This window comes from Amblyraja radiata, chromosome X, assembly GCF_010909765.2.
Source record: "Amblyraja radiata isolate CabotCenter1 chromosome X, sAmbRad1.1.pri, whole genome shotgun sequence".
NCBI lineage: Eukaryota > Metazoa > Chordata > Chondrichthyes > Rajiformes > Rajidae > Amblyraja > Amblyraja radiata.
Genome location: NC_045999.1, coordinates 11,197,066 through 11,221,444, shown reverse-complemented (window position 1 = coordinate 11,221,444; position 24,379 = coordinate 11,197,066). Strand labels below are relative to the sequence as shown.

The 24,379-nt window shown below is 46.2% G+C and overlaps 1 protein-coding gene across 1 annotated transcript in view; it reads left to right on the top strand.

Annotated features, from left to right (window-relative positions):
* Positions 1-24,379, top strand: part of fbn1 (fibrillin 1) — a 326,717-nt gene that overhangs the window by 106,619 nt on the left and 195,719 nt on the right. Inside the window, exons 8-11 of the mRNA XM_033014876.1 lie at positions 6,783-6,908; positions 15,870-16,022; positions 23,889-24,089; positions 24,184-24,321. Coding sequence (XP_032870767.1) covers positions 6,783-6,908; positions 15,870-16,022; positions 23,889-24,089; positions 24,184-24,321 — 618 coding nt within the window. The remainder of the gene's footprint in view (positions 1-6,782; positions 6,909-15,869; positions 16,023-23,888; positions 24,090-24,183; positions 24,322-24,379) is intronic.

The window sequence follows — 24,379 nt, the reverse complement described above, 5'->3', positions numbered from 1 at the left end:
AGTCTTTACAGAAAGCAGGGTGGGAAGAAGTGTAGTCAAGATAGCAGTGGGGATCAGTAGGTATGTAGTTGATATCGGTCAATCGTCTATTTGTCAGTAGGTTTGTAACTATATAAAATTGGTCTGAATAAATAAATTCTTGATAAATCTTTCATGATTATATTACTGCTTTATTTGAATAGTGATGTTGGATTTTATATTGTGTTATTTGTTATGAATAAAGTATCTTGAACGCAAATTTCACTGAAAGAAAGACACTAAACTGTTCTGCCTCAGAAATGTACATATTATACGCATATTATACATCGTTAATGGGAATGAAGCCTTCACCTTCTCTGTGCACACTAGTTTTTAAAATAGCAAACTGATTAGATTTGTCACCTTTATAAATATTATCAGCTCCTTTAGTATCAGCTGCAAGTCACTCAATTTGGATGCCTGACCACCCGTTGAATTGCTTTCTTTTGGATCTCAATACCTCTGCAATGTACTCACTACATATGCACTACATATTTCACTACATGTTTTTGAAAATATGGACGTTTAGGGAAGTTGCTACTAACAAGGAACTGCAGAAGCTGGTTTATTTTTTTTTTAAAAGACACCAAGTGTTGGAGTAACTATTATGATGACGATTGGGTAATAATGTTTGAAGATTGTTTGAATTGTAACTAGCAATCATTCCAATCTAGTAATTGAAGGGAAATAAATCTAGGATTTTAAATAATACAACTATACTTTAGTCATAAATCATAATCATAGCTATACAATGCCGAAAGAGCACTGGCCCAACTCATTCATGCCAATCAATCTGTCTAACTGATCTGATCCCATCTATATTATATACATTATAAAGAAACTCTTCCCTTTGGTCTTGTGTCTGTGTGGGCCAGGGTTGTGTCAGCTGCCTGTCAATGTCCTTAATTCCTATCTTCTTCCAAACGCTAGGCCACAGCCTTCCCATTTTCACACATGCTACTGACATTTTTCCTGCGGACAAGATAAATATCTTCCCATCGCATTTTAACCTATATTTCCCAAGTTACTAATCTTTTAAAAACAGTTTTAATAAATTAAAGTTCTTCAAGCTCACCCATTTTGAAGAAAAATATTCGGACAGACGTCACAATCAACTCACACACTCCGGGTGCGAGGACCACTCCTGCACTCCAAACCGCTCGGTCCCGCTGGGATCCCATTCTACCCCCCTCCCTCTCTCTAACCCCGTCCCTCTCTACCCCCAGTACGAGGGGCACTCCAGAGCTCCAACCCTCTCGGCCCCGCTGGGACCAGTTTGACCCCGCTCGGCTCCGCTGGGACTCGTTCGGCCCCGCACGCTAGGCTCCGCTCGGCCCCCCTCGGCTCGGATCCGCTAAGCCCAGCTCCATCAACTCTGCTAGAAGAGGTGAGGGAGGGATTGGGGGAGTGGAGGAGAGGTAAAAAATCCTGGGGTTGATGAGGAAGAGTGGGACGATTGAGGGAGGGGGTAGGGAGAGTTGTTCAAATGCCTTCAGTCCCTGTCACACCCCCTCCCTCTCTACCCTCCTTCCCACTCTCTATCCCCTAATCCCTCTCACCTCCCCCCAAAACTACCCTCTCCCTTAAACCACCCTCTCCCCCACGGTAACCCCACCTCGACTCTACCTCTTCTCTCTAACCCCTCCCTCGCTGCCCTCTCCCTCTACTCCCCCCCACTCAGATACACCCACCTCACCTCCCCTATTAACCCCATCCCTCTAACCTTCACTCCGTCCCTTTTCCCCCCACCCTCTCTACCCCCTCACTCTCTCCCTCTCTTCCCCCTCCCCCCTTCCTCTCCCCCTCTATCCCCCTCCTCCTCTACCCCCCTCACCCTCTCCCTCGCTACCCCCGCCCTCTCTACCCCCTCCCTCTCTTCCCCCCTCACTATCTACCCCCCTCCCTCTCCACCCCCCTCCCTCTCCCTCTCCACCCCCCTCCCTCTCCCTCTCTATCAACGTTCAAATCCTGGGTTGTAAGCTGCCCAAGAGAAATAAAAGGTGCTGTTCCTCCAATTTGCGTTTGGCCTTACACTGACAGTGGAGCAGGCCTGGGACTAAAAGGTCAGTTTTGGAATGGGAAGGGGAGTTAATTCAGTGACCTGCTCCATTATATTACATTTGACATCAACACTACATTTGTAAAGGTCCCAGAACCGGACTGCTGTTAGACAAAGCTCCCAGGTTTAATATATTTTGATGAATAGTCTGCGGACTTCAATTTGGATTTGTATCATGATTATATAACAAACAATGAAAAATCAGTTTGAAGAGAACCATAGACCAGGTTCCAGAATGTGAATGGAAGCAAGCAGATGGGGAACTGATCTCTTATACAACAAACCTTGTAGCACCATCCACCTTTGACGCTGAGGATTCCAAGTGCCCCATGGGCACTTTGTGCCAAAGCCACTAATTTACTACAACATTTCAACATTGGATAATTTCCTAATTGGAATTATCAGATTTACTCCACAGGTCAATGTTCCTGATCAGTAAACTATGTGCTTGATACTGCAGGGAACCAGAGAGAGGTGCTCAAATCCCTCTCGGGCATCCGTGGGATTTAAATCTAACTAACGAAATAAATCTGATGAAGGGTCTTGATCCAAAATGTCACATCCACGTCTTCCAGAGATGCTGTGACCCATTATGTTGCAAAACCTTGTGTCTTTTTTGGTAAACCAGCATCTGCAGTTCGTTCTGTCTCACTTAATTAAATATTAATTAATATAATATCAAGGGGGGGTTAGTGTGTGCGTGACGACGCACGCCGCCCCCCTGCAACCGCGCGTTTAGGGGACGGGACCCAACAGGTCCCACTTGACCTAGTATCCCCAAAACCTTTCCTATCGACAATACCGCCAGCGGGCTGGCTACCGAAGCTGAAGGGAGGAATGTGCACACATTCTCGCTGTCCGAGCACGACGTGAGGAGGGCTCTGACACGGGTGAACACGAGGAAAGCTGCAGGCCCCGATGGCATCTCGGGGCGAGTACTCAAGTCCTATGCTACGCAGCTAGCTCCAGTGCTCACTACAATATTCAACCTCTCCCTGGACAAGTCCGTGGTCCCTGCCTGCTTCAAAAAATCCACCATTGTACCGGTACCAAAAAATGCCTCCCCAGCCTGTCTGAATGACTACCAGTGGCCCTTACCTCGGTAGTCATGAAATGCTTTGAGAGGCTGGTGAAGAAACACATCTGCGCCTTCCTCCCTCGGAACATGGACCCGTTGCAGTTCGCATACCGTCCGAACAGATCCACGGACGATGCGGGCTCCCATGTTTTGCACACCGCTCTCTCTCATCTTGACAGCCAGAAGGGGGGCTACGTGAGGATGCTGTTCATAGACTTCAGTTCAGCCTTCAACACGATAGTCCCCACCAGACTGGCCGGGAAGCTACTGGAATTGGGGCTCAACACCTCCCTGTGTGCCTGGGTCCTGGACTTTCTCACCGCCAGGCCCCAGGTAGTCAAGATGGGAGGGAATACATCGAAGCCCCTCTCCCTGAGCACAGGATCGCCCCAGGGTTGCGTCCTCAGCCCCCTATTGTACTCCCTGTACACACATGACTGTGTGGCTAGGTTCAGCTCCAACTCAATAATTAAGTTTGCTGATGACACTGTGGTGGTGGGCTTGATCTCAGACAACGATGAGAAGGCCTACCGGGAGGAGGTGGCTGATCTAGCACTCTGGTGCCAGGACAACAGCCTCCTCTTGAACATCAAAAAAACTAAGGAGCTGATCGTGGACTTTAGGAGGGCACATCATCCGAGGACGTACACACCATTGAGGATAAATGGGGATCCTGTGGATAGGGTGAGCTGTTTTAAATATCTGGGAGTCCACATCTCTGAGGATATGACATGGACATCACACGCCTCAGCACTCGTGAGTAAGGCAAGGCAGCGCCTTTACCACCTCAGGCAATTGAGGAAATTCAGAGTGTCTCCGAGGATCCTCCAGTGCTTCTACGCAGCGGCTGTGGAAAGCATCTTGTCTGGAAACATTACCATCTGGTTTGGGAATTGCTCTGCCCAGGACAAGAAGGCTCTGCAGAGAGTAGTGCGTTCGGCCAAACGCACTATGGGAACTTCACTCGCCCCCCTGCAGGAACTATACATCAGGAGGTGCAACTCCAGAGCCAATAAAATCATGGGAGACCCCTTCCACCCATGCAACGGACTGTTCCAGCTGCTACGGTCAGGCAAACGCCTCCGTTGCCATGCTGTGAGAACGGAGAGGCTGAGAAGGAGTTTCTTCCCAGAGGCCATTCGGACTATAAACTCCTATCTCACCAGGGACTAACTTTACTGAACGTTTTTCCTTCCAATATTTAATATGTAAAAGAATATGTGTGTGTTTATGATTGTGTTTATAGTTTGTTTGGTTGTTTGTTTGTTTGTCTTTTTGCACAAAGTCCGCGAGCATTGCCACTTTCATTTCACTGCACATCTCGTATGTGTATGTGACGAATAAACTTGACTTGACTTGACTATCCATGAACTAGTTCAAATTTCTGTGTGGAAAAACTTGCCCTTCAGATCTTCTGCAAAACTTCCCTTCTCATATAGAAACATAGAAACATAGAAATTAGGTGCAGGAGTAGGCCATTCGGCCCTTCGAGCCTGCACCGCCATTCAATATGATCATGGCTGATCATCCATATGAAACCTATGCCCTTTAGTTTTAGACTTTGCAACACTGATTTAATAGGCTGCAACCATATATCTTATACTAGACCAAGTGCAGACCCGTTGGGTCTGTTCCCCCAACGTGCGGTTGTGGGGGGGGGAGGCGGCATGCAGCGTCACACACACTAACTACCCCCCCCGCACTCACGCTAATTACCCCCCTTGATATATTAATATTATTAATTTGCTCCTTTTACCCCATAACCACCCTATCTACTGACGCATAGCCCCCAACTTGCAGTCTAGAGAGGGGGGAGGGGGGGGGGGGTAGAGAGTGAGGGCAGAGAGAGAGGGCAGAGAGAGAAGGGGCAGAGACACAGAGAGAGGGGCGAGGGAGAGGGGGGTGGCGAGGAGGAGAAGAGGGAGGGTGGGTGAGAGGGGAAAGGTGGGGGTGGAGGGGAGGAGAGAGAGAGGGTGAGAGTGAGGGGGAGAGAGGGGGGGAGGGGGAGAGGTGAGGGGAGGGGAAGAAGGGAGGGGAAGAGGTGGGGAGCAGGGAGGGTGGAGGGAAGGGGGTAGGGGTGTGTGGAGGGGAGGAGGGTTTAGGGGAGGGACGGTGGGGGAGGGGATGGAGGGGAGGAGTGGGAAAAAAAGGGGAGAAAGAGAGGGGGGAGAGGAGAGGGGGGGGGAGAGGAGAGGGGGAAGAGGAGAGGGGGTTGAGAACAGGGGGGGAGAGGGGGGAGTGAGGGGGTGTGCTGAGATGGGGGTGAGGGGAGGGGGAGAGGTGGGGAGCAGGGAGAGGGGTGGAGGGAAGGGGGTAGGGGTGTGGAGGGGAGGGGGGTTTAGGGGAGGAGGGGGAGAAAAAGAGGGGAGAGAGAGACGGGGGGAGTGGAGGGGGGGATAGCAGAGGGGGGGAGAGGAGAGGGGAGGGGGGAGAGGAGGGGGGGAGAGTAGAGGGGGAGAGGAGAGGGGAGGGGGGGGGGAGAGGAGAGGGGGTTTAGAGGAGGGGGGGGGAGAGAGAGTGCCTTTTTATTTCAACCCAAACCCCCCAAACAACCATTTGCAGGCAGTGCTTTTTTACTTTGAAAACCATATTTTCATTTTCAAACCACATTAAGGGTACTTACTCACAGTTGTGTGGACATGTGTTCAGTGTTATTCACAGCTCTGAGAAACGTGACCCATCTGCCTTCCTCCAGCTTGCAGACTAATTGAGGCACACCACTTCCTGGTTTTATAGTCCATCCCCCCTGCCGCCAGCGGGTGCAGCAGAGAGAATGGGGAATTTTGTAAAATCATTAATATCTCTGTCATTTTTCATCGACTGGAAAAATCCTCGGCACACATGCGGCGGAGGGGGGCTCTGAGCGAGGTGGCCAAAAATGACGGCCGTAGGTGGCGGCGTTCTCTCGGAAATCGCAGCACAGATATCCAAAACCGGTCAAGAATAGACATTTAGTAATATAGATATGGTCCTCATCATTTCATAAACCTCCAAAAGGTCATCCCTCGGCCTCCATCGCTCCATGTCTTTCCCAAATCAATCCCAGTCCATCCAATCTTTCTTTACAACTCATCTCCGCAGCCCTGACAATATCCTTGTGAATCTTTTCTGGACCCTCTTAAACTTTAGCTCAGGTTTTAGCAATACAGCATGGAAACAGGCCCTTTGGCACACTGAGTCCACTCTGTCTATCGATCCTTCTTTCATACTAGTTCTATGTTATCCTACTTTATTATCCACTCCCTGCACATTAGCAGCAATTTACAGAGTCCATTCAACTACTAACCCGTACATCTTTATGATGTGGGAGCAAACTGTGCACCCAGAGGAAACCCATGCAGTCACGAGGAGAACATGCAAACTCCACACAGACAGCAGCCAAGGTCAGGATTGCATCTGAGTCTCTGGTGCTGCGTAGCAACAACCTTACCAGTTATGCCACAGTGCCCCCCATTTTAATCACATCCTTTCAAGAGTTAGGTGACCATACTGCACACACTATTCGTGGTGCAGACTCCCCAATGTCCCCTACAGCTGTAACAAGATATTGCTTGTTTCTTGTGTCCCAAACTTTGTACTAAATTTCCCAAATGATGAATGCTAACCCTGAACTCTTTTATTGTTTAGATGTTGATGAATGCACTACCATTCCTGGTATATGTCGAGGAGGTGAATGTTCCAATACAGTTGGCAGTTACTATTGTAAATGTCAACATGGATATCTACCCACTGCAGATGGTTCAAGATGCGTAGGTAAGTGGTACTATATGATTTTGAGTATTAAATAAACCGAGATGAGAATGTTAGATTCATATATCAAGCATTTATGGATTCATGATGTTAATTCCATGTTAAATTAATTTTGCCAAAAGGCAAATAATAAATATAACATTTGAATTTTTTTTAATTTAGAGGTATGCTTAAACATCACTTCCAACCAAAGATATTGCAATTGTACCACATCTAATAATTGAGCACAGAATAATCAGTGGAATGAAAAGGGGGCAGAAGGCTCTCAGCAGGAGGCCATAGTTGCTAGGTGGCTTGGGGAATAATTTTCTTACCTTGCTTCAAGGACAAATCCATGAAATGCCTTTGGTTTACAAACTGGTTGTGACTGAAATTTGTCCTCTACCACAGCCACTCTGCATCCTTAAAGCACTACAAAGACAGAATAGATATGACTGTCAGTGTGATTTTCATTATTTCCTTATGACATAGACAAGACCATTTGCCCTGTTGAGACAATGAAGCTCTCAGGGCAATCATGTTACCCCTCCATTCTGTTTTTCTTGCAGCCTATTCTCTCCACTTTATCTTAATGCACCTGACACCTGTGGAAGCTACTGAGATTCAAGCAACGTTACAGTTTAGAATAAAGTTCTACACGAGGCACCCTGTATACAGAATTCATTGTCTTAGTCTTTCTTTTGAAGATAATTGAGTAAGCTTAAAAGATAGAAACATAAATCAAACAAATTACAGATGCTGCAAATCTGAAACAAATTGTTGGGAAATCAGGGTAAACATTTCAGGTCAAATACTCTTTGTCACAACCGGAAACAAGGGAAAAAAAGTTAATTTTAAATTGCAGCAAATGTGGCGGTAGGAATAGATAACACAAAATGAATATCTCTGATACGATACGATAGAACTTTATTTATCCCAGGAGAAAAATTGATCTACCAACAGTCATAAAACACAAAAATACATTAAATATGAAATTAAAGTGACGAATGGAAAGGATTGGGGATGTGCCAAGATTGGGGAGCGGCAAGGGGAGTCAGTCTACCCACGACAGAAGGGGGAGGAGTTGTACAGTTTGATAGCCACAGGGAAGAAGGATCTCCTGTGGTGTTCTGCGCTGCATCTTGGTGGAACCAGTCTGTTGCTGAAGGTGCTCCTCAGGTTGTCCAGTGTATCATGGAGCTGTATTGTTGAAGATGCTCTGCAGTTTGAGTAGCATCCTCTTCTCCAAGACCAACTCCCTTGAATCCAACTCTGCCCCCAGGGTGAGTTTGTTAATCCTATTGCCGTTCACGGCCTTCGCCCTGCTGCCCCAGCGCACGACAGTTTACTGTCCAGATACACTCCAAGGTATTTGTATTCCCTGGTAAAATGCACATCCACATCATTGATGGAGACAGAGGGTTAGGGGTGTTCCTTTCCTCCTAAAGTCCACCACTAACATTCCAATAGGTCGAAATGTGAGTGTTTGTGGGGATGGGTTATTAATGAGGTAGTCAGAAGATGATATTTAAGAGTGACGTGATGCAAATAGCTGGTCAAAATATGCTAATTAGGGAAAACAATATATAATCGATGAATGGCGCAGCAAAATTGGTAAGTTCTAATATAGACAGAGAACATTAATTATTGATAGTTTGAAATTTCAATGCTGAATCCGATAGAACAGAGAGATAAAGTGTCAGGCAACCAGAAGTTCATGATCACTTCTGAACATTAAATAAAAGTGCTCCACTAAGCAGTCACCAAATCTATACTTGGTTTTTCCAAGGTAGAAAAGACCAGATGGTAAATACAAAATGCAGTAGGCTAGATTGGCAGATGTGCAAGCGAATTGCTGCATTGTTTGGCAAGAATGTTTGGGAACCAGGATGGTGGAAAGGGAAAAGTTGTTACATCTGGCATGCTAGGATGGGAACGTACCATGGGATAGGGAATAATTAGTGAGGACCAAGGTGTGAAACAGAATTGTGAAGGGAACAACTTATTTAGAATGCTGAAGGCAAGGGGTAAAATATTTCTGATTGTCTAATCATTTTGATGCTAGCAAAAATAGTAAAGGATGATTCGTTGAATGTGGAGGCTATTTAGATGGAACGTGAGGAACAAGGGAACTCTACCTTTGCTATGTCCAGGGACACAATATAATGCAAAGACAACAACAATACCTCCAAGTCTTTGTAGTTCAGCTTATTTGGAGGATATAGTGTTTAATAGCCTAATGGTTGTAGGGAAGCTGCTCCTGAACCTGACCCTCATAGTTTTCAGACTCCTATACATTCCCAATGAGAAGAGTGAAATAAGACTGTGGCCAGGGTAGTGTGGGTTACTGATGATGCTGGCTACCTTTTTGAGGCAGTGACTCCTGTAGATCCCTTCGATGATGGGGAGGTCAGTACCCATGATGGACTGGGCAGTGTTTACTAGTTTTTGCGATTTTTGACTTCACGGCGTAAATCTCTACCGGAATATGTAAAAATGTCACCGTTAGTACGTCGTGTTTTTGAGGAGATATGAAACACACACGAACATTACACACACAAATACATACACATCCAAGATCAGAGTTTTATAAGTATACTAAACCAAGTGGGACCAATTGGGTTCCGTCCCCTCAACGCGCGGTTGCGGGGGGGGGACCTGCAGCATCATACACACACACTAACCACCCCACATGGGGGTAGGGGATGAAATGGAAAGGGAGGGGGGTAAGGGAGGGGGGGAGGGGGAAGAAGGGGAGTGAAGGGGGGAGGGGAGAGAGAGTTGAGGAGAGAGGGAGGAGAGGGGAGGGGGGAGAGGAGGAGGGGAGCCGAGCAGATTGTGGGCGAGCGGGCTGCGGGGCCCAAGGTGAGCGGGCGGCGGAGACTTGAGGGAGGCCGCGGGCGGGCGCGATCTGACGACGGTCAAAAGCAGCGGAGGGCCAGCTGATCGTGGCTTCCGCGAGGGTAAGCCCACCCACCCGTGAGACAGACAATCGGGCGGGGGAGACGGAGAGGAGGTCCAAGATCGCCAGGTGGGTTCGAGATCACCAGCGAGGAAAAGGCATCACGATTCCCCGTGTCCCTGCGATCGAGGGAGTAATCGCCGGTCTCCAAAGACGGCCTCTCCCAGGGCCACCTTCCCACCACGCTGCCCTGCACCCTCACGCCGCCGCCATGTTCTAGAACTTCAAGGAGCCCAGCGGAGCGTGCAGCACGACCTGAGCAGCAGTTTAAAAACGCTAAGTGACAAATTTAAAGAAGTAAAAGTTAAGAAGCCAAGAAGTACAGAAGGCAGAACAGGGGTGACGTCACTCACTGCATGAGCAGAGGCAGGCAGGCAGATCCATTTTGACGTTATCAACGAGACCATCTCGTTTATTTTCTAAGTTATTTGAGATTTGTGAACATTTTCATAAATAACTCGAGAAATAATGCATGACATTTTCAGATAAGGCAATTTTTGACATCATGGCGTAAATCTCTATCGGAATTTGTAAAAATGTCACCGTAGCCGTAGTGTTTTCGAGGAGATGTGAAACGCACACGAACATCACACATACAAATACACACACATCCAAGATCAGAGTTTTATGTAGAGAGATGCTTGGCTCTACCTGTCCCTTGAGGTGGAGAGAGGGATCGAAAAATGAAAGAGAAGAATCCAAAATTGACCCTGTAAATATGAAAGCAGGGTGTAAGTTGGCAGTGACAGAAATAAAGTTTAGTTTTTGATTTAGTTTTTGTTGTGTCCTTTACGAAATCCTGACCTGTTATTTGCAACGAATCATAATTCTTTGTCACCCTCTAACTTCCCCGTTAACAACCCATTGCCCTCGGCGCCATTGACCTGTCCTTCCACAGACATTCCACTTGTCCTATCCATTTTTCCATAATCTTATCTGCAACTTGTTTCTCTTTGTCCTAGTTCTGGCAAAGGGTCTTTATTTGGAAATAACTTATCTTTCCACATGTGCACGTGATATTTTAAGTACTGGGGGGCCCCAGGGCCTGATGGGTTCAATCCCGGGTTATTGAAAGAGGCAGGAAACATATTGAAATATACCACTCAGTATTTCTTTCAGAGATAAAATTCAGAATGACTGGATGCCACAACTCCAATTGGGTCTGTGCTAACAGGGGATCAAGGATTGGCAGTGCTTGAATGGAAGTAGTGGTTGGATGAGTTAAGGAAGCAGTGACGGGGCCAGGAAAGTGCAGTGGGTGGGATGATTGGAGAGATTGTGCTTTTATAGTTTTCTTTTGGTTTACGGAACAGTTTAATACTATAACTGATTAAAAGTAGAATGCCAAAATGGTGATTGGATCTATTATCTTTGTCACAAAATGTTACCAGTTATTAATAGTAAGATTAAACGAGAACTTACCAGTTTGAAGTTTGATCTGTATTTTATGAGGAGTTACGATGAGGGATTACGTGAAGAACCCGCTCAGCGCGCATGCGCGGCATACTTCCAAGCAGCGGTGTGGAATCACAGATAGACACAGTTATTGAAGTAAACATAGTAAAGAAAAGGAGACATCAGTTATCAGTTTGACCTATATTATGAGGGTGGGAGCGGAGGGCACGTAATCCCTCATCGTAACGCCTCATAAAATACAGATCAAACTTCAAACTGGTAAGTTCTCGTTTAATCTTACTATTTTACTTCGGAGTCACATGAGTGACTACGTGAAGACTTCAAAGCTCTGTGATTTCAAACCGTGTAACAGTTTTATTTCACTCACTGCCGAAGTTCTTGAGGGAGGAAGTGTGTTATCGTAACCAACCAATGAATCTGTTTTTCGAGAAACAAAAATGGTATTTAGTAACAATAACAAATTAAATTGCTCCCCCGGGCTTAAATTAAATATTTGCAGTTTGTAAAAATTTTCTGCAAACAAGTCAGGTCTCGTCAACGGCTTATTGTAAAAATTTCTGAATGTCGTTTCCCTCGACCATTCTGCTGTCGTCAGAATATGGTCAACCGGTACGTCCATTCTTTCGGCCGTTGATATAGACGCTGCCCTGGTGGAATGAGATTTGAAAAATGTTAGTGTCTATTCCGGCAGCCTTTAGTACCTGCTTGAGCCAGCTTGCAATGGTTTGGCTCGTTACCCGGCCATGAGGTTTTTTGTGGCTGACCCATAAGGCTTTTTCACTCCCTCTGATGTTATAGGTTGTGTCTATATAATATAGTAGATAGGTCATGACACACAACCGCGGCTCTGGCGGGTAAGCCCGGAACACCACAACTGGATTGGCTATACCTGGCCTGCTCTGTTCTACCAGACCCTGGATGATGAACGAGATCTGGTCTGGGGTGGTCACCATGTTGTCCAGTCGCAATCGATGTAGTGACTGGACCCTCTGAGTGGATACAAGTGCCATCAACATGAGCGTTTTCAGGGTAGTTTGTTTGAGGCAGAGGGATCTGGCTGGTGGCCATCCCCTGAGGTACGTCAGGACCACACTGACATCCCATAAATGGGTATACCTTGGTCTAGGGGTTTGATGTTATAGATGCCCTTCATTAATTTGACCACCAGTGGATGGGATCCCATCGGCTGTTGTCCTGGTGCTGGTTTCAAATAAGCAGACAGGGCACTCCTTGCTGTGTTGACGGCACTGTAGCTGATTCCTCTTTGTGGTGCAGGTAGGCCAGGAACTCCAGTGCGTTGGTGACTGTTGCTGTTGTGTACGTGGTCCTTGTTTCCTGGCAGTACTTCTCGCATTTCTTGATGCTGGTTAAGTACTGCTTCTTAGTGGATGTTCGAAAGGGATGCTGACATGGTGTTTCAACAAACATGTCATGCAGTACTGGGAACCATGGCTGTGTAGGCCAGTCGGGTACTATCAAACCCTGATGCAGAGTCCATCTGTATTTTTCGTAGTACCTGACTGATGAGGCAGAAGGGAGGGAAAACATAGAAGAAGGAATTTCCCCAATCCAGCGTGAAGGCATCTACTACCGCTGCTGCCTCTGGGTCTGGTTCCCAAGCGACATGCATAGGTATCTGGTGATTTAGCCTTGATGCAAATAAATCGATATCTGGCGTGCCATATAGCTTGATAATTTTTGCAAATACTTTGGGTTTTACATCCATTCGATGTTGTCATTGAATTTGCGTGACCTGGTGTCTGCCACTGTATTTAGCTTACCTGATAGGTAAGTTGCTGACAGCCAAATATGTCTTTTTGACACACCATTGCCAAATTGTGTTGACCAATTTGTCGCATGATAACGATTTTATGCCTCCCATATGGTTAATGTAGGCCACCACCGTAGTATTATCCATTTGTAACCGTACATGCAGTGATGCATATTTGATGTATATGCTTTTAATCCATAAAAGGCACCCAACATCGCTAAATAATTAAAGCCCCGTGTAAGTAGTAATGATGACTTTAGGTTAGTCCATCTACCACCTGTTAGATAATGATAGGGCTGAAACTATGCCAACTGTTTTGATATAGTTTCAGTGGGTAATTTCATGACCCGATCATAATGACCTGCATGATATTTTAATGCCTGTACCTTTGCTCTTTGTCGATTTTATAATGCAATGGTCCGAATTGTGTAGCCAGGAATGCTGCTACCATTTTCCCAATTACTCTTGCTACTTGTCGAATAGTTGGTTGCTCGTTGACCATTAAATTGTGGCATAATTGTGCCAATTCAATCGTTTTGTCTTTTGGCAAAGTTACAGTCATATGGACTGAATTAATTGTGAAGTCTAAGTAGTCCATGATAGTGGATGGCTTCAACTTTGATTTATCTGGGTGTAAAACAAACTCCAGGGTTTCGAAAACTGTTTTGTAGCTGAAAAACAGCTGACATAGCCAATTCCATGGTCTTCTTATTAGTTTTGCCAGGGCTGGTTTTAGTATCTTGATGAATAACCTTGAGCTGACGTTACCCCATGGGGTAATGCTTTAACTGTCATAGTTGCCCCATTCTGGTAAATTTTAGGTATCTGTGTAGATCCTTTTGAATGGGTACTGAATAGTAAGCATATTTGAGGCCAATGCTTGCCATAAAGTATCCTTTGAAATTAGATTCCTTATTTTACATATTCTTGTAGGCACCAGACCCACCTACTTCCATGGATATGGGCATTTCTTCTGTCTCTTCCCAGACCAGCGAGTCTGGCGCGTTGTCTGACGTGACGGTGATGTTGGGGGGTGGCGCATTTTCCATGGGGTCCTGCTCTGAGCCGTGGTCTAAAAGACTTCCGGGCATAAACAAATGCGGTCCCCGAGCTTTCACCAGTCCCATATGGTAGACGTCGACTGGTGGACGCAATGGGGTGCTGCCGCTTGGGTATTGTATTTTTGGGGTTTGCTCGTCCTGGGGCCTGCCCTCATGAGGCCGAAAGTTTTTATTCCCATGAGGTTTTTTGCCAAAGAGCTGTGAGGCTGACTCAGTGGCTGGGGTTTAGCACAACCCAAATTCGGGATTTAGGGCAGGTCTTATGATTTATATACGGAGGTAATTTATCTCGCCCTGCGTGTTGCACAACAGTGCGAGAGTGATTTGGTAGTTAGTGGTCATCTCCGTATTGTCCACAGAAAACGAGCAAATGGTGTGATGGCTGACGTCAGGAGCCTGAGGATCCGCTGCAGTATCAGCTCCTGGTCCGAGTATTTGTCCCGACGTGCCCCCAGATTTGGCTGTTGACTGCAGGCACTTTGAAGGACTATAATTTATTGGAGCTGTACATTTTAAAGCCTCATTAACCACCTGCTCCTGTAGGTGCCTGTCGGAGAGGTGGTCAATGCTGGCCGTTAGTTTTTAGGCTCTAATGGCCTTCCTGCACGTGGGGTAGCCACGTAGCGGTCCACACACACCCAGCAGCTATTCCTGTTCCTGCACCCCTGGCATACTCCCGAATTCTTCAGCCAGCGACCCCCTCTTCATGACCAGCCCAGCCCTGGTCACCCCAAAGCTAACCACACTAAGGAGGAAGCGATGGGCAGTGCCTAGGCACTGTGGAGGGTATGCCTGAACCCTCCAGCGAGACTGCCCCACACGTAGCGTGTCTCGCAGGAGCTCCTGATCCAGGAGCCGCTCCAGCGGCTCAGGCGGCTGTCTCTCCCATGCGGGTGGAGAGACGTCCCCTCCGACAAGTCGGAAGCCACCGGCCGGATGCCTCTTCGGATGGCTAAACATCCAGCCCGCAGCTCAGGCACTAGCAGGACTGGGCTCGGCGTGGTGATGGGGATAGCGGACCGCCCGGTAATTGTTCCTACCGCCTGTTGCTGCCCCCCCTGCAATGGAACGCTCCTCCGCTGGAGTCGAGCGGGGGACAGGTTCTTCTAGAGCTTTTGTGCCTTGTAGAAGCGAAAGCGCCCCTCAAGCAGCGCGTCTCGCAGGCACCTGCTCCGAGAGCCGCTCCAGCGGCTCAGGCGGTTCTCTCTCCCCCCGTGCGGGAGGAGAGACGTCCCGTCCGAAATCGGGAAAACACCTGCCGGATGCCTCTTCAGGTGGCTATGCATCCAGCCCGCTGCTCAGGTACTAGCGGGCTGGGCTCGGCATGGTGTCGGGGAATAGAGGAACACCGGGTAAACGCTCCTACCGCTTGTTGCTGCCCCCCTCCCCGACGGAAAACGTTCCTCCTCGAACGGGGGACAGTTTTGTTCCAGAGCCTTTTTCTCTGCCTGTAAAACACAAGCGGAAAAAGGCTCCCCTGTAATAGAAACCCGACCTCAGGGTACTCACCTGACGGTCCGTTTCATTCTGTAGCGGGAGCGCCTAACTCCCGTTGCAGCCGCTGTTGCACTGCTGGCGTTAATGCCGCGCATGCGCGCTGAGCGGGTTCTTCACGTAGTCACTCATGTGACTCCGAAGTAAAATTAGAAATCAATGTGGTAATCTAGCTATCTTGTATTGTCAAATAGCCATAGCTAACATATTGAAAGTGAAATATTTATTCTCATTTGCTTTTCATTACTTTGCATTAAAATTAATTCTTTCCATTTCAACAGATTCACGTGCTGGAATTTGCTACTCCAGTCTGGTTAATGGACGTTGTGCAAATGAACTTCCAAGACCATATACCAAATTGCAGTGTTGTTGTGACAGTGGTCGCTGTTGGTCATCTGGTAGGATTCCGGAAATGTGTGCAATGCGTGGAACTGGTAAGGCTTGTTTTATATTTTTTCATAGTTTTTGTACTTAATTATGCAAATTATTAATTTGTAGCAAACTTTACTGTTTCACTGACCACTGAAACTATCTGTTCTTAGATCTTTTAAAACTGAGTAAGGTATGATAACCTGATGTTATCCACCTAACCAAGGGGGGAACTGGGTGGGAGTTTGGTTGATCGACAGGTAGCAATCCCCAGGAAAGTTAAAACAACGTAAATCATGGGTGACCGGGATTGCTTGTCCCTTGAGCATCAGTTCAGTTTCAGTTTAGTTTATTGTCACGTGTACCGAGGTACAGGTAAAACCAGCAAAGTCCGATCAAGGATAGTCCGAGAGTCACCAAAGAGGTAAATAATAATTAAACACTGCTCTCTGATTGTGGTCGGATGATTCAGTTGCCCGATAACAGCTGGGAAGAAATTGTCTCCAAATCTGGAGGTGTGCGTTTTCATAGTTGATGTACCTTTTGCCTGATGGGAGAGGGGAGAAGGGGGAGTGGACAGGGTGCAACTTGTCCTTGATTATGCTGTTGGCCACATATTGCTGATGTGGCTTGCATTGCTTTAACTAGAAGCAGGCACCAGGCTCTTTCCCAATGTTGCATCTGGAAGAGAAGACTGGAAATTGTGACTTTCCAGTAACTGTAACTTGTGACTGGAAAGACTTTGGAAATTGTGAAAGCTGGGATGTTGCTGGAGATCGGGAGAAGGTGAAGATATTATATATCATGAGCATGGAGTAAATGTGAAATCCAGAGGGCTGAGGAGACCAGAATGTCACCCCTCACATGACATAATTGTGTTTGCCACTGTTCAGCAAGCTGGGTATGCCAATCCATTATCCAGATTGTCTGAATCCCTGATAGCAGAGGCTATCCATCAACAAATTTCTCGCTTGCAAGTCACTAAGTAGATCAGTGCGGCAGTGAGGCCCCTGAATAAGCATAGGGTAAGACAGAAGATTTAACCAGCTTCTGATTTGAAAAGGCTATATGTAAACTCGATTGCTTTCAAAGATCTGGATCATGAGGATGGAGATGAAACAGGATAAAGACTTTCCCACAATCTCGCGGACCAAAGTTCCCTATATATCTTGAAATACATTCAGATGTTTTTAAGATTGAGGAACAATATCACATACTTTATATTATAAAATACATTAATAAATACATACTTATTACAGATCTAAATTTAGTGATTCTGGTGCAAAGTGTACATTTGCAGGCCAAGTACTGTGGACAGAATACAATGTACAATGTTGTACATTTAATTGTAATTGAAGAAGAATCAAGGACACTGCCATCCAGTTAAGCTGGAAGCAGCTCCATCACTTTTGGTCACTGATGAAGCTCAGTAATGAAGCAGTTAATCACTGATAGTAAATTACACCTCAGATATATATAGGGCAGGGCAAACACCTGTTTCTGTTCCTGTCCCAAGAAGCAAATTAATTGAGAGGAACCACAATGGAATTGAGCTGCAAACTTCATATTGTATGAGGGCCAAAATGCGATTTTGCTCCAAACATAAACTGCTGGAGCATCTCAGCAGGCCAGGCAGTATCTGTGGAGGAAATGGATAGGCAGCATCACTGCCTGACTCACCAAGTTGCTCCAGCACTTTGTGTTTTGCTCAAGATTCCAGCATCTGTTGTTCCATGTGCATATCATTTTACTCCTCTGGAATTACAGCATTTCTATAAGCCTTAATTACAATAGATAAACAAAGCTTTATGCTCCAATGCAAATTACATTCTCCATTCCCCTATTTCTCCCCTGTATATAGAGTACCATGTTTACATATCTGTTGTGATGCTGCAAGTAAGAATTTCTTTGTTCCATTTTGAGACAAATGTCAATAAAAACACTCATGACACTTGCCTCTTGATATCCTGTGAGTCACAGGGATTAATATATCACAGTTGGGAAGCAATGATTGAATGATACAATTATAGATTTCTCCTGGCTTAGTTTAGCAATGATTTAATTGTAATTAATTGGAAATATTTAAAACTGAAAGAATAGTAAGATTAAACGAGAACTTACCAGTTTGAAGTTTGATCTTGATTTTATGAGGAGTTACGATGAGCGATTACGTGAAGAAGGGCTGTCCGTCTGCGTGCGCGTCAATCTTCAAAGCAGCGGTGTTAAATCACAGATAAAAAGAAGACCTGAGAATAGTAAGATTGAAGAAACTAGAACTTCCATGTGACCTTGATAGTATGAGGGTGGGAGCGGTGGGCACATAATCGCTCATCGTAACTCCTCATAAAATCAAGATCAAACTTCAAACTGGCAAGTTCTCGTTTAATCTTACTATTTTACTTCGGAGTCACGTGAGTGACTACGTGAAGATTTCAAAGCTCTGTGATTTTACGCCGGTTACGAATCCAGGCGTCACACACTGAATGGATTGACCATGGATGCGTGTAATCATTAAAGCATTCAGACATTACGTAGTTAAGTAAGGACACTGATGCTTTAAATGAAAGAAAAGTTTTTTAAAACTAGTTTCCCCTCCCAACCTTGGGGGTAAACTAAGGGACAGAACTTAAATGGTACGTGCAAACACCCCCAGTCCGGTAATAGGTTTGTTATAAAACCAGTGGACCGTTATTTCATTCGTCTATCCTGCAGCCACTAGGATGTTGTCAAGTGGCACGTCCATTGCTCTTGCTGCCGACGTAGATGCAGCCCTGGTGGAGTGAGATTTACCCATATGAATGTTCACTCTGTTACCGCCATTACCCCCTTTGACCATCTGGAGATGGTTTGTGTTGACACCTTCTGGTCTGTTCTGAGCCTCTGTGGTTCTCCGTAACTCTCAGATAGTGGTGTTAGTATGTTACCACACACACAACCGTAGGTCCTCTGGATATGCCAAGAACTGGATCTCCATCCCTGGCATTCCTGGCCTGCTATGTTTATATCAGGTTCCTGATTACGAATGTTATGTTGTTCATATTGGTGGTCATGTGGTCCAACCGTAGCTTTTGCAGTGTCTGGACTCTTTGTCAGCATACCACCTTCAGGGTTAGTTATAGGCGGTCCCCACTGTCAAAGTAGGGTTAGTACCACGCTCACATCCCATGTGTCCGTCTACCTTGGTCTTAGAGGTATTAGATTGTAAATTCTCTTCATGAATTTTGTTGTAAAGGGGTGCGTTCCTATCGACCCGTGCCCTGCTTGCAGCATCAGATAGGAGGTAAGTGCGCCTCTGGCACTATTGATTGCACTATAACTTTGTTTATAGTTATAGTACAGAGTTGATAGGAAACTCCAAGACATCTGTTATCCGAACTGTGTTGTATTTGTTCGGACAGTCCTATGCCTTGAAATGGCCTCCTCAGAATCTGCAGACCAACAAGTTAATATGTTCGTGTAGTGGATGATTACTCCCTGTAATTGGGAGGTCCCTGCTCTTGGGTACAGCCATAACTGACTGGACTATAGTTCCCAACATTTTTGGGGACCAGGCTTGAGTAGGCCAATCTGGCACTACCAATATGCCTGTGGCTTAGTCTTGCTTGATTTTGGTCAAACATCGGTTTGTGAGACAAATTTGCGGAAAGCATGCATAAACAATCCTCCCCAATTGAGGGAGAAAGCATCCACTGCCTTTGTTCCTGGATCCTGCTTGCAGGACACATATCTGGGTAACTGATGGTTTAGTCTAGATGCAAATAGATCAAAATCTGGTATGCCAAATCGTGTAGTTATTTCGTTAAATACTGCCTGATTCAACATCCATTCTGTGTTGTTATTAAACATCCGTGATCCAGCATCTGTCACCGTGTTATATCTACCTCGTAGATTTCCCAAATATTCCTCTTGATACACCAGTGCCAAATGAGGTTCGACAATCTATCGTAAGATACAGATTTTACACCACCCTTGTTAGTGGATATGTGCCACCGCCGTGGTGTTATCAATCTGAATTTGAACAAGCACCGGTTGCATATTGCTACAGAACCCCTTGAGTCCAAATTGTGCCCCCACCAATTCTGGGTAATTGATTCCATGTGTTGGGGAATTACAGACTCCTGCTCATTCCATCTGCCCCCACAGCTCTAGACTGTGTTAGTGGCTCCCCATCCTTAGCCGCTAGCATAGCATTGGCGGTGCGACTCACCCGTTGCAGCGGCCCCTACAGCCTGTCTGTCTTTTTTTTATTTTTTGTCTAGTTAAATGTAGTGTTTGGTGTTTTTTAATACTGGTTTTAAATGTGTATATGTGGGGGGCAGGGGGAAACCGTTTCAATCTCTTCCCTGTCTGGGAGACCCGACCTTTTCCCTGTCGGGTCTCCGTTGTCGTTGGGGCCTAGCACCGTGGAGCGGCCTCCAACCGGAACGACCCGGGGGCTCGGGAGACTGCGGATCTGCGGACTACTCACCATCGTGGGGTTGGCCGGCCTCGGAGCGTGGGGAGCGGTGATGACTCGCTGCTGCGACTCGACTCCTGGGGCTCGGAGGCTCCAGCAACGCAGCCGCAGGTCCGGTGGACTGGGACATCGGGAGCTCACGGGTCCGGGGGGAGAGACCGTTTCCCGGAGCTTCCGCAACGAGACTTCTCCAGCCCGTGTCGCGGGGTTGGAACGACCTGGAGCGGGGTCGTACATCGCCCAGCACGGCTTCATGGCCGTGGGACATTCCAGCGCCCGCCGGGGGCTCCAACTTCGAGACTTCTAGACCGGGAGCGGGGCCGTAAATCGCCCGGCACGGCCTAAAATGGCCGTGGGACTTATCATCGCCCACCTGGGGCTTCGACATCGGGAGAGACATGGAGAACAGGGGAGAGAAAAGACTTTGCCTTCCATCACAGTGGGTCCACTGTGATGGATGTTTGTGTGAACTAAATTGTGTGTATGTCTAGGAATTGTCTTTGTTTGTATGGCTGTGGAAACAGAATTTCGTTTGAGCCTCACTGAGGCTCAAATGACAATAAAATTGTATTGTATTGTAGGTCTGAAGAACCCTCGATGGCTTTCAAGCAAATTTACTTTGAGCTTTCTCACGTTCGTTATCCACCATTGTTATTCAACAATGGCCTCTGCTGGCAATCCATAGTTTTGCCAATTTTGCCTGCATGGAATCTGAGTGTTCGTTCCTTTGCTCGCTTTAATTCTGGTAATGCAAAGGCCCGTACGTACTGCTGGAAATGCGGCTACTATTTGCCAATTACACTCGCTGTTTTCCTGATAGATGGCTAGTATTTGACTATCAGGTCATAGCAGGCTTGATTAATATAGTCGTTTGCCCCTAGGCAAAGTCACCAACATATTTACTGTTTTTGATAGTAAATTCTAGGTAATCAATTACCCTTGTAGGTGTCAATTTTGATTTAACTGGATGGATAAGGTAACCAATTCTATCAAACAGGGTTTTGGTTTCATTTGACTGATGCTTCTGCCAATTCTTGGTGACTCCAAAATGAAATTGTCCAAATATGCCATTACTATGTGGTTCTGAGACCTTTGTAGACCCAGAATTGGTTTCCGTAGTTTTGTCAATAGTCTAGGAGCTGATGTCAACCCATTTTGCTGATCCATACCATCCAGTTAAACTTCAAATATCTCCTGTTCTTAGTGAATAGACACCGAATAGTATGCATCTTTGAGGTCGATGCATGCCATGTGACCATTTTATAGGAAGCTCCTATAAAACAGTAGTTAGACCGTAACAAAATTACTGTTTCTAAAAGTCTATACTGCACAAATGAGTTAAACCTGGATGAAGTGACATCCTCCATCTGTCACATGTCCTGAATGGCAATCCTGCCCAAAATTACTGGGCCTGCCTCGAAGACAATTCCAGTCCGAGTTCCAAGTCTGCTTGGAACCTGTGTATGTTGTGCAGTAAAATTATCACGTTATTATCTGTTTTTAAAAAAACAGTTCTGAAATTTCATGTTATTGTCATTTTGAACAAGAACACAAGAGTAAATTACCAACATGTAACTGGTCCACAATCCCTTGTTTCAGTAAACCCAGACCCACCTACCTCCATGGCTACCGGTGGTCTTGTGGTAAGCCCAAAGGCCCCTGATGCGGATTCCTTTTCTCTCCTTGATTGGGAGTAGGACTGGTAAGGAGTGTGGATTCCATGTTTCTCCCGACCTCTGCTTGGGTCTGGTCTGAAAACCTCATCATACTGAGCCTGCCTTGTAGGACAATTCTGGCCATTATTTTGAGTCTGCCTTGAAAGATGACGCTGATCGTATTTCCGTGCCCAGCTTTCAAGCTACCACCGGATTCAGTGAACCGCTTACCCCCTATGGAGGTGTGGGGTGTGTTGTCGCCTACTGATGATTTGCTTATCGTAGGTACCATGATTGGTCCGACAGTTTTTGCTTCCTTCTTCTGGTCTTACCTGAAGAGAGGATTCGGCGGCTGATAGCGCTCCCTTGCCGGCATTGTAGCGTGCGGATAGTCTGCCAACTGTTGGCTCTTGAGGCCATATGCATGTGCTTCAGTATGTTCATACTTTAAATTCGAGATCAGTTACCTACTGATCATTCACACTCCCCTCCACTGAGAGTAAGGTTCGTAGGCAGCCCTGAAAACAGGTGCTTCCGCAGGCCCCTGAGGATACCTGTGCTGACATGGCCCTTCCAGTGGACCTAAATGAGATTCTAGCTTTGGTCAGACTGAAATGGACCATGAATGCTCCTCTCCTCAGAGCAGGAGACATTTGTGCAGCCCTGAAAACAGGTGCTGCTGCCTGCGGGTTCTCCATAATACCCGGGCTGTCAAGAGCTAGATTCCATCCAGGGAAGCACCCAGTGGAACCTGGATGATTGCAGAAGCACTTATTTTCTGTTTGTTTGTATGGAAGCTTATTATTCATTTTATGTAAAGCATTTTGGTGTTGACTTAAACAGTGCAATATAAGTAAAACTTACTTACTTACTTCCTTTCTTCTGCTTGTCCCTGGGAAGGTTTCCCCCCCTCTTCTTTGTACTCTGATTCAGAGTGGTTTCTTCCACATGTAGTTCCCCCTCCAATGGGGAAGACATTGGGCTGCCCCATGTGCGAGGCTCCCGGCACCGGCACTGCTGTAGGCCATGCTGATACTGCTCCCTCCCTTGGAGCAGATCATTGTTGGAGCAACTTCTGCATAAGTTGCTCCATGTGGGAGAAGTCGTCCTCAGACGCTCTCCGTTGAGGGAGGGTATCCCTCTTCCCCGGACTCATCTGAGTCAACGGGTTCGTTTAGACTTGCGGGTGGCATTACGTCCCGCAGGACAACCATGGAGCTCCTGCTCCCGCGCAAAGTCTCCTGCCGATTCTGCTGTCGGCGCTAATGTCGGGAACAAGACCGTTGCCCGCTATTTGGAAAGCTGCGGTCTTCGGCAGCCGACATCCCCGCGGGCCGTCTCCTCGGCATCTGGGCTCTGAAAAAAAAACTTCAAGCCCGAAAGAACGCAGGTAAGTGATTCAACTTTCCTTACCTGCTCATCCCGACGGCTGGGAGGACACAGTGCCTGCCAGTCCGTCGTGCGTGTTGCGTTCAGACGTAATGACGCGCACGCAGACGGACGGCCCTTCTTCACGTAGTCACTCACGTGACTCCGAAGTAAAATATCTCCAGTGCTTAAGTCTCATGTCGCTACACAAAATTTTCTCAGTCGAGAACAGAATGTCACTCAAGCAGAAATAAATATTCTTCCATAAGAAATGTCAACATCAATTTTAGTTTACAATGGTCAGAGTAGTATTCCTTGATTGTACTGTTTTAATAATTACATATTTGTATATTCAAGAATTTTTTAAATAATCAATTTCAAGTGAAAAAAAATGCTCCTTTCTGTTATTCATGTAAATATAATGACATATACATTTGCCTGTATACTTTCAGAAGAATATATTAAACTGTGCTTGGATATAACTTGGAATGGTCGTAGAACGGAATTTGTGCCTGATGGTGGACCTATCGGACCTGTCGGACCCCGCAGGCCTAATTGGCCCTCAATCGACCCCATAGACGTGCCACGTAATGGACAACCATATGGTGGACCTGATACACATCCCTTGCCTTTTCCAGCACAGAGTCCTTTCAGTAAGCTATTATTACTATTATTATCATTAAGACTATTCAACATTGTTTTGCGATAAGTCACTTCATTTAAAATGTTCTAACATTTCTATTGCAGGGACTTTGAATGTTACTGATGATATCTGTCAGACTGGAAATCACTGCTTCCAAGGACGTTGCATTTCCCTTCCTGGATCCAATTTTCGTTGCGAGTGCTATATAGGCTATAAACTTGGTTCAATAAGAGAATGCATTGGTATGATTTGAATAACTGTTGGATATGTTGATGTTAATCTCTGTGTGTTGCTGACAAT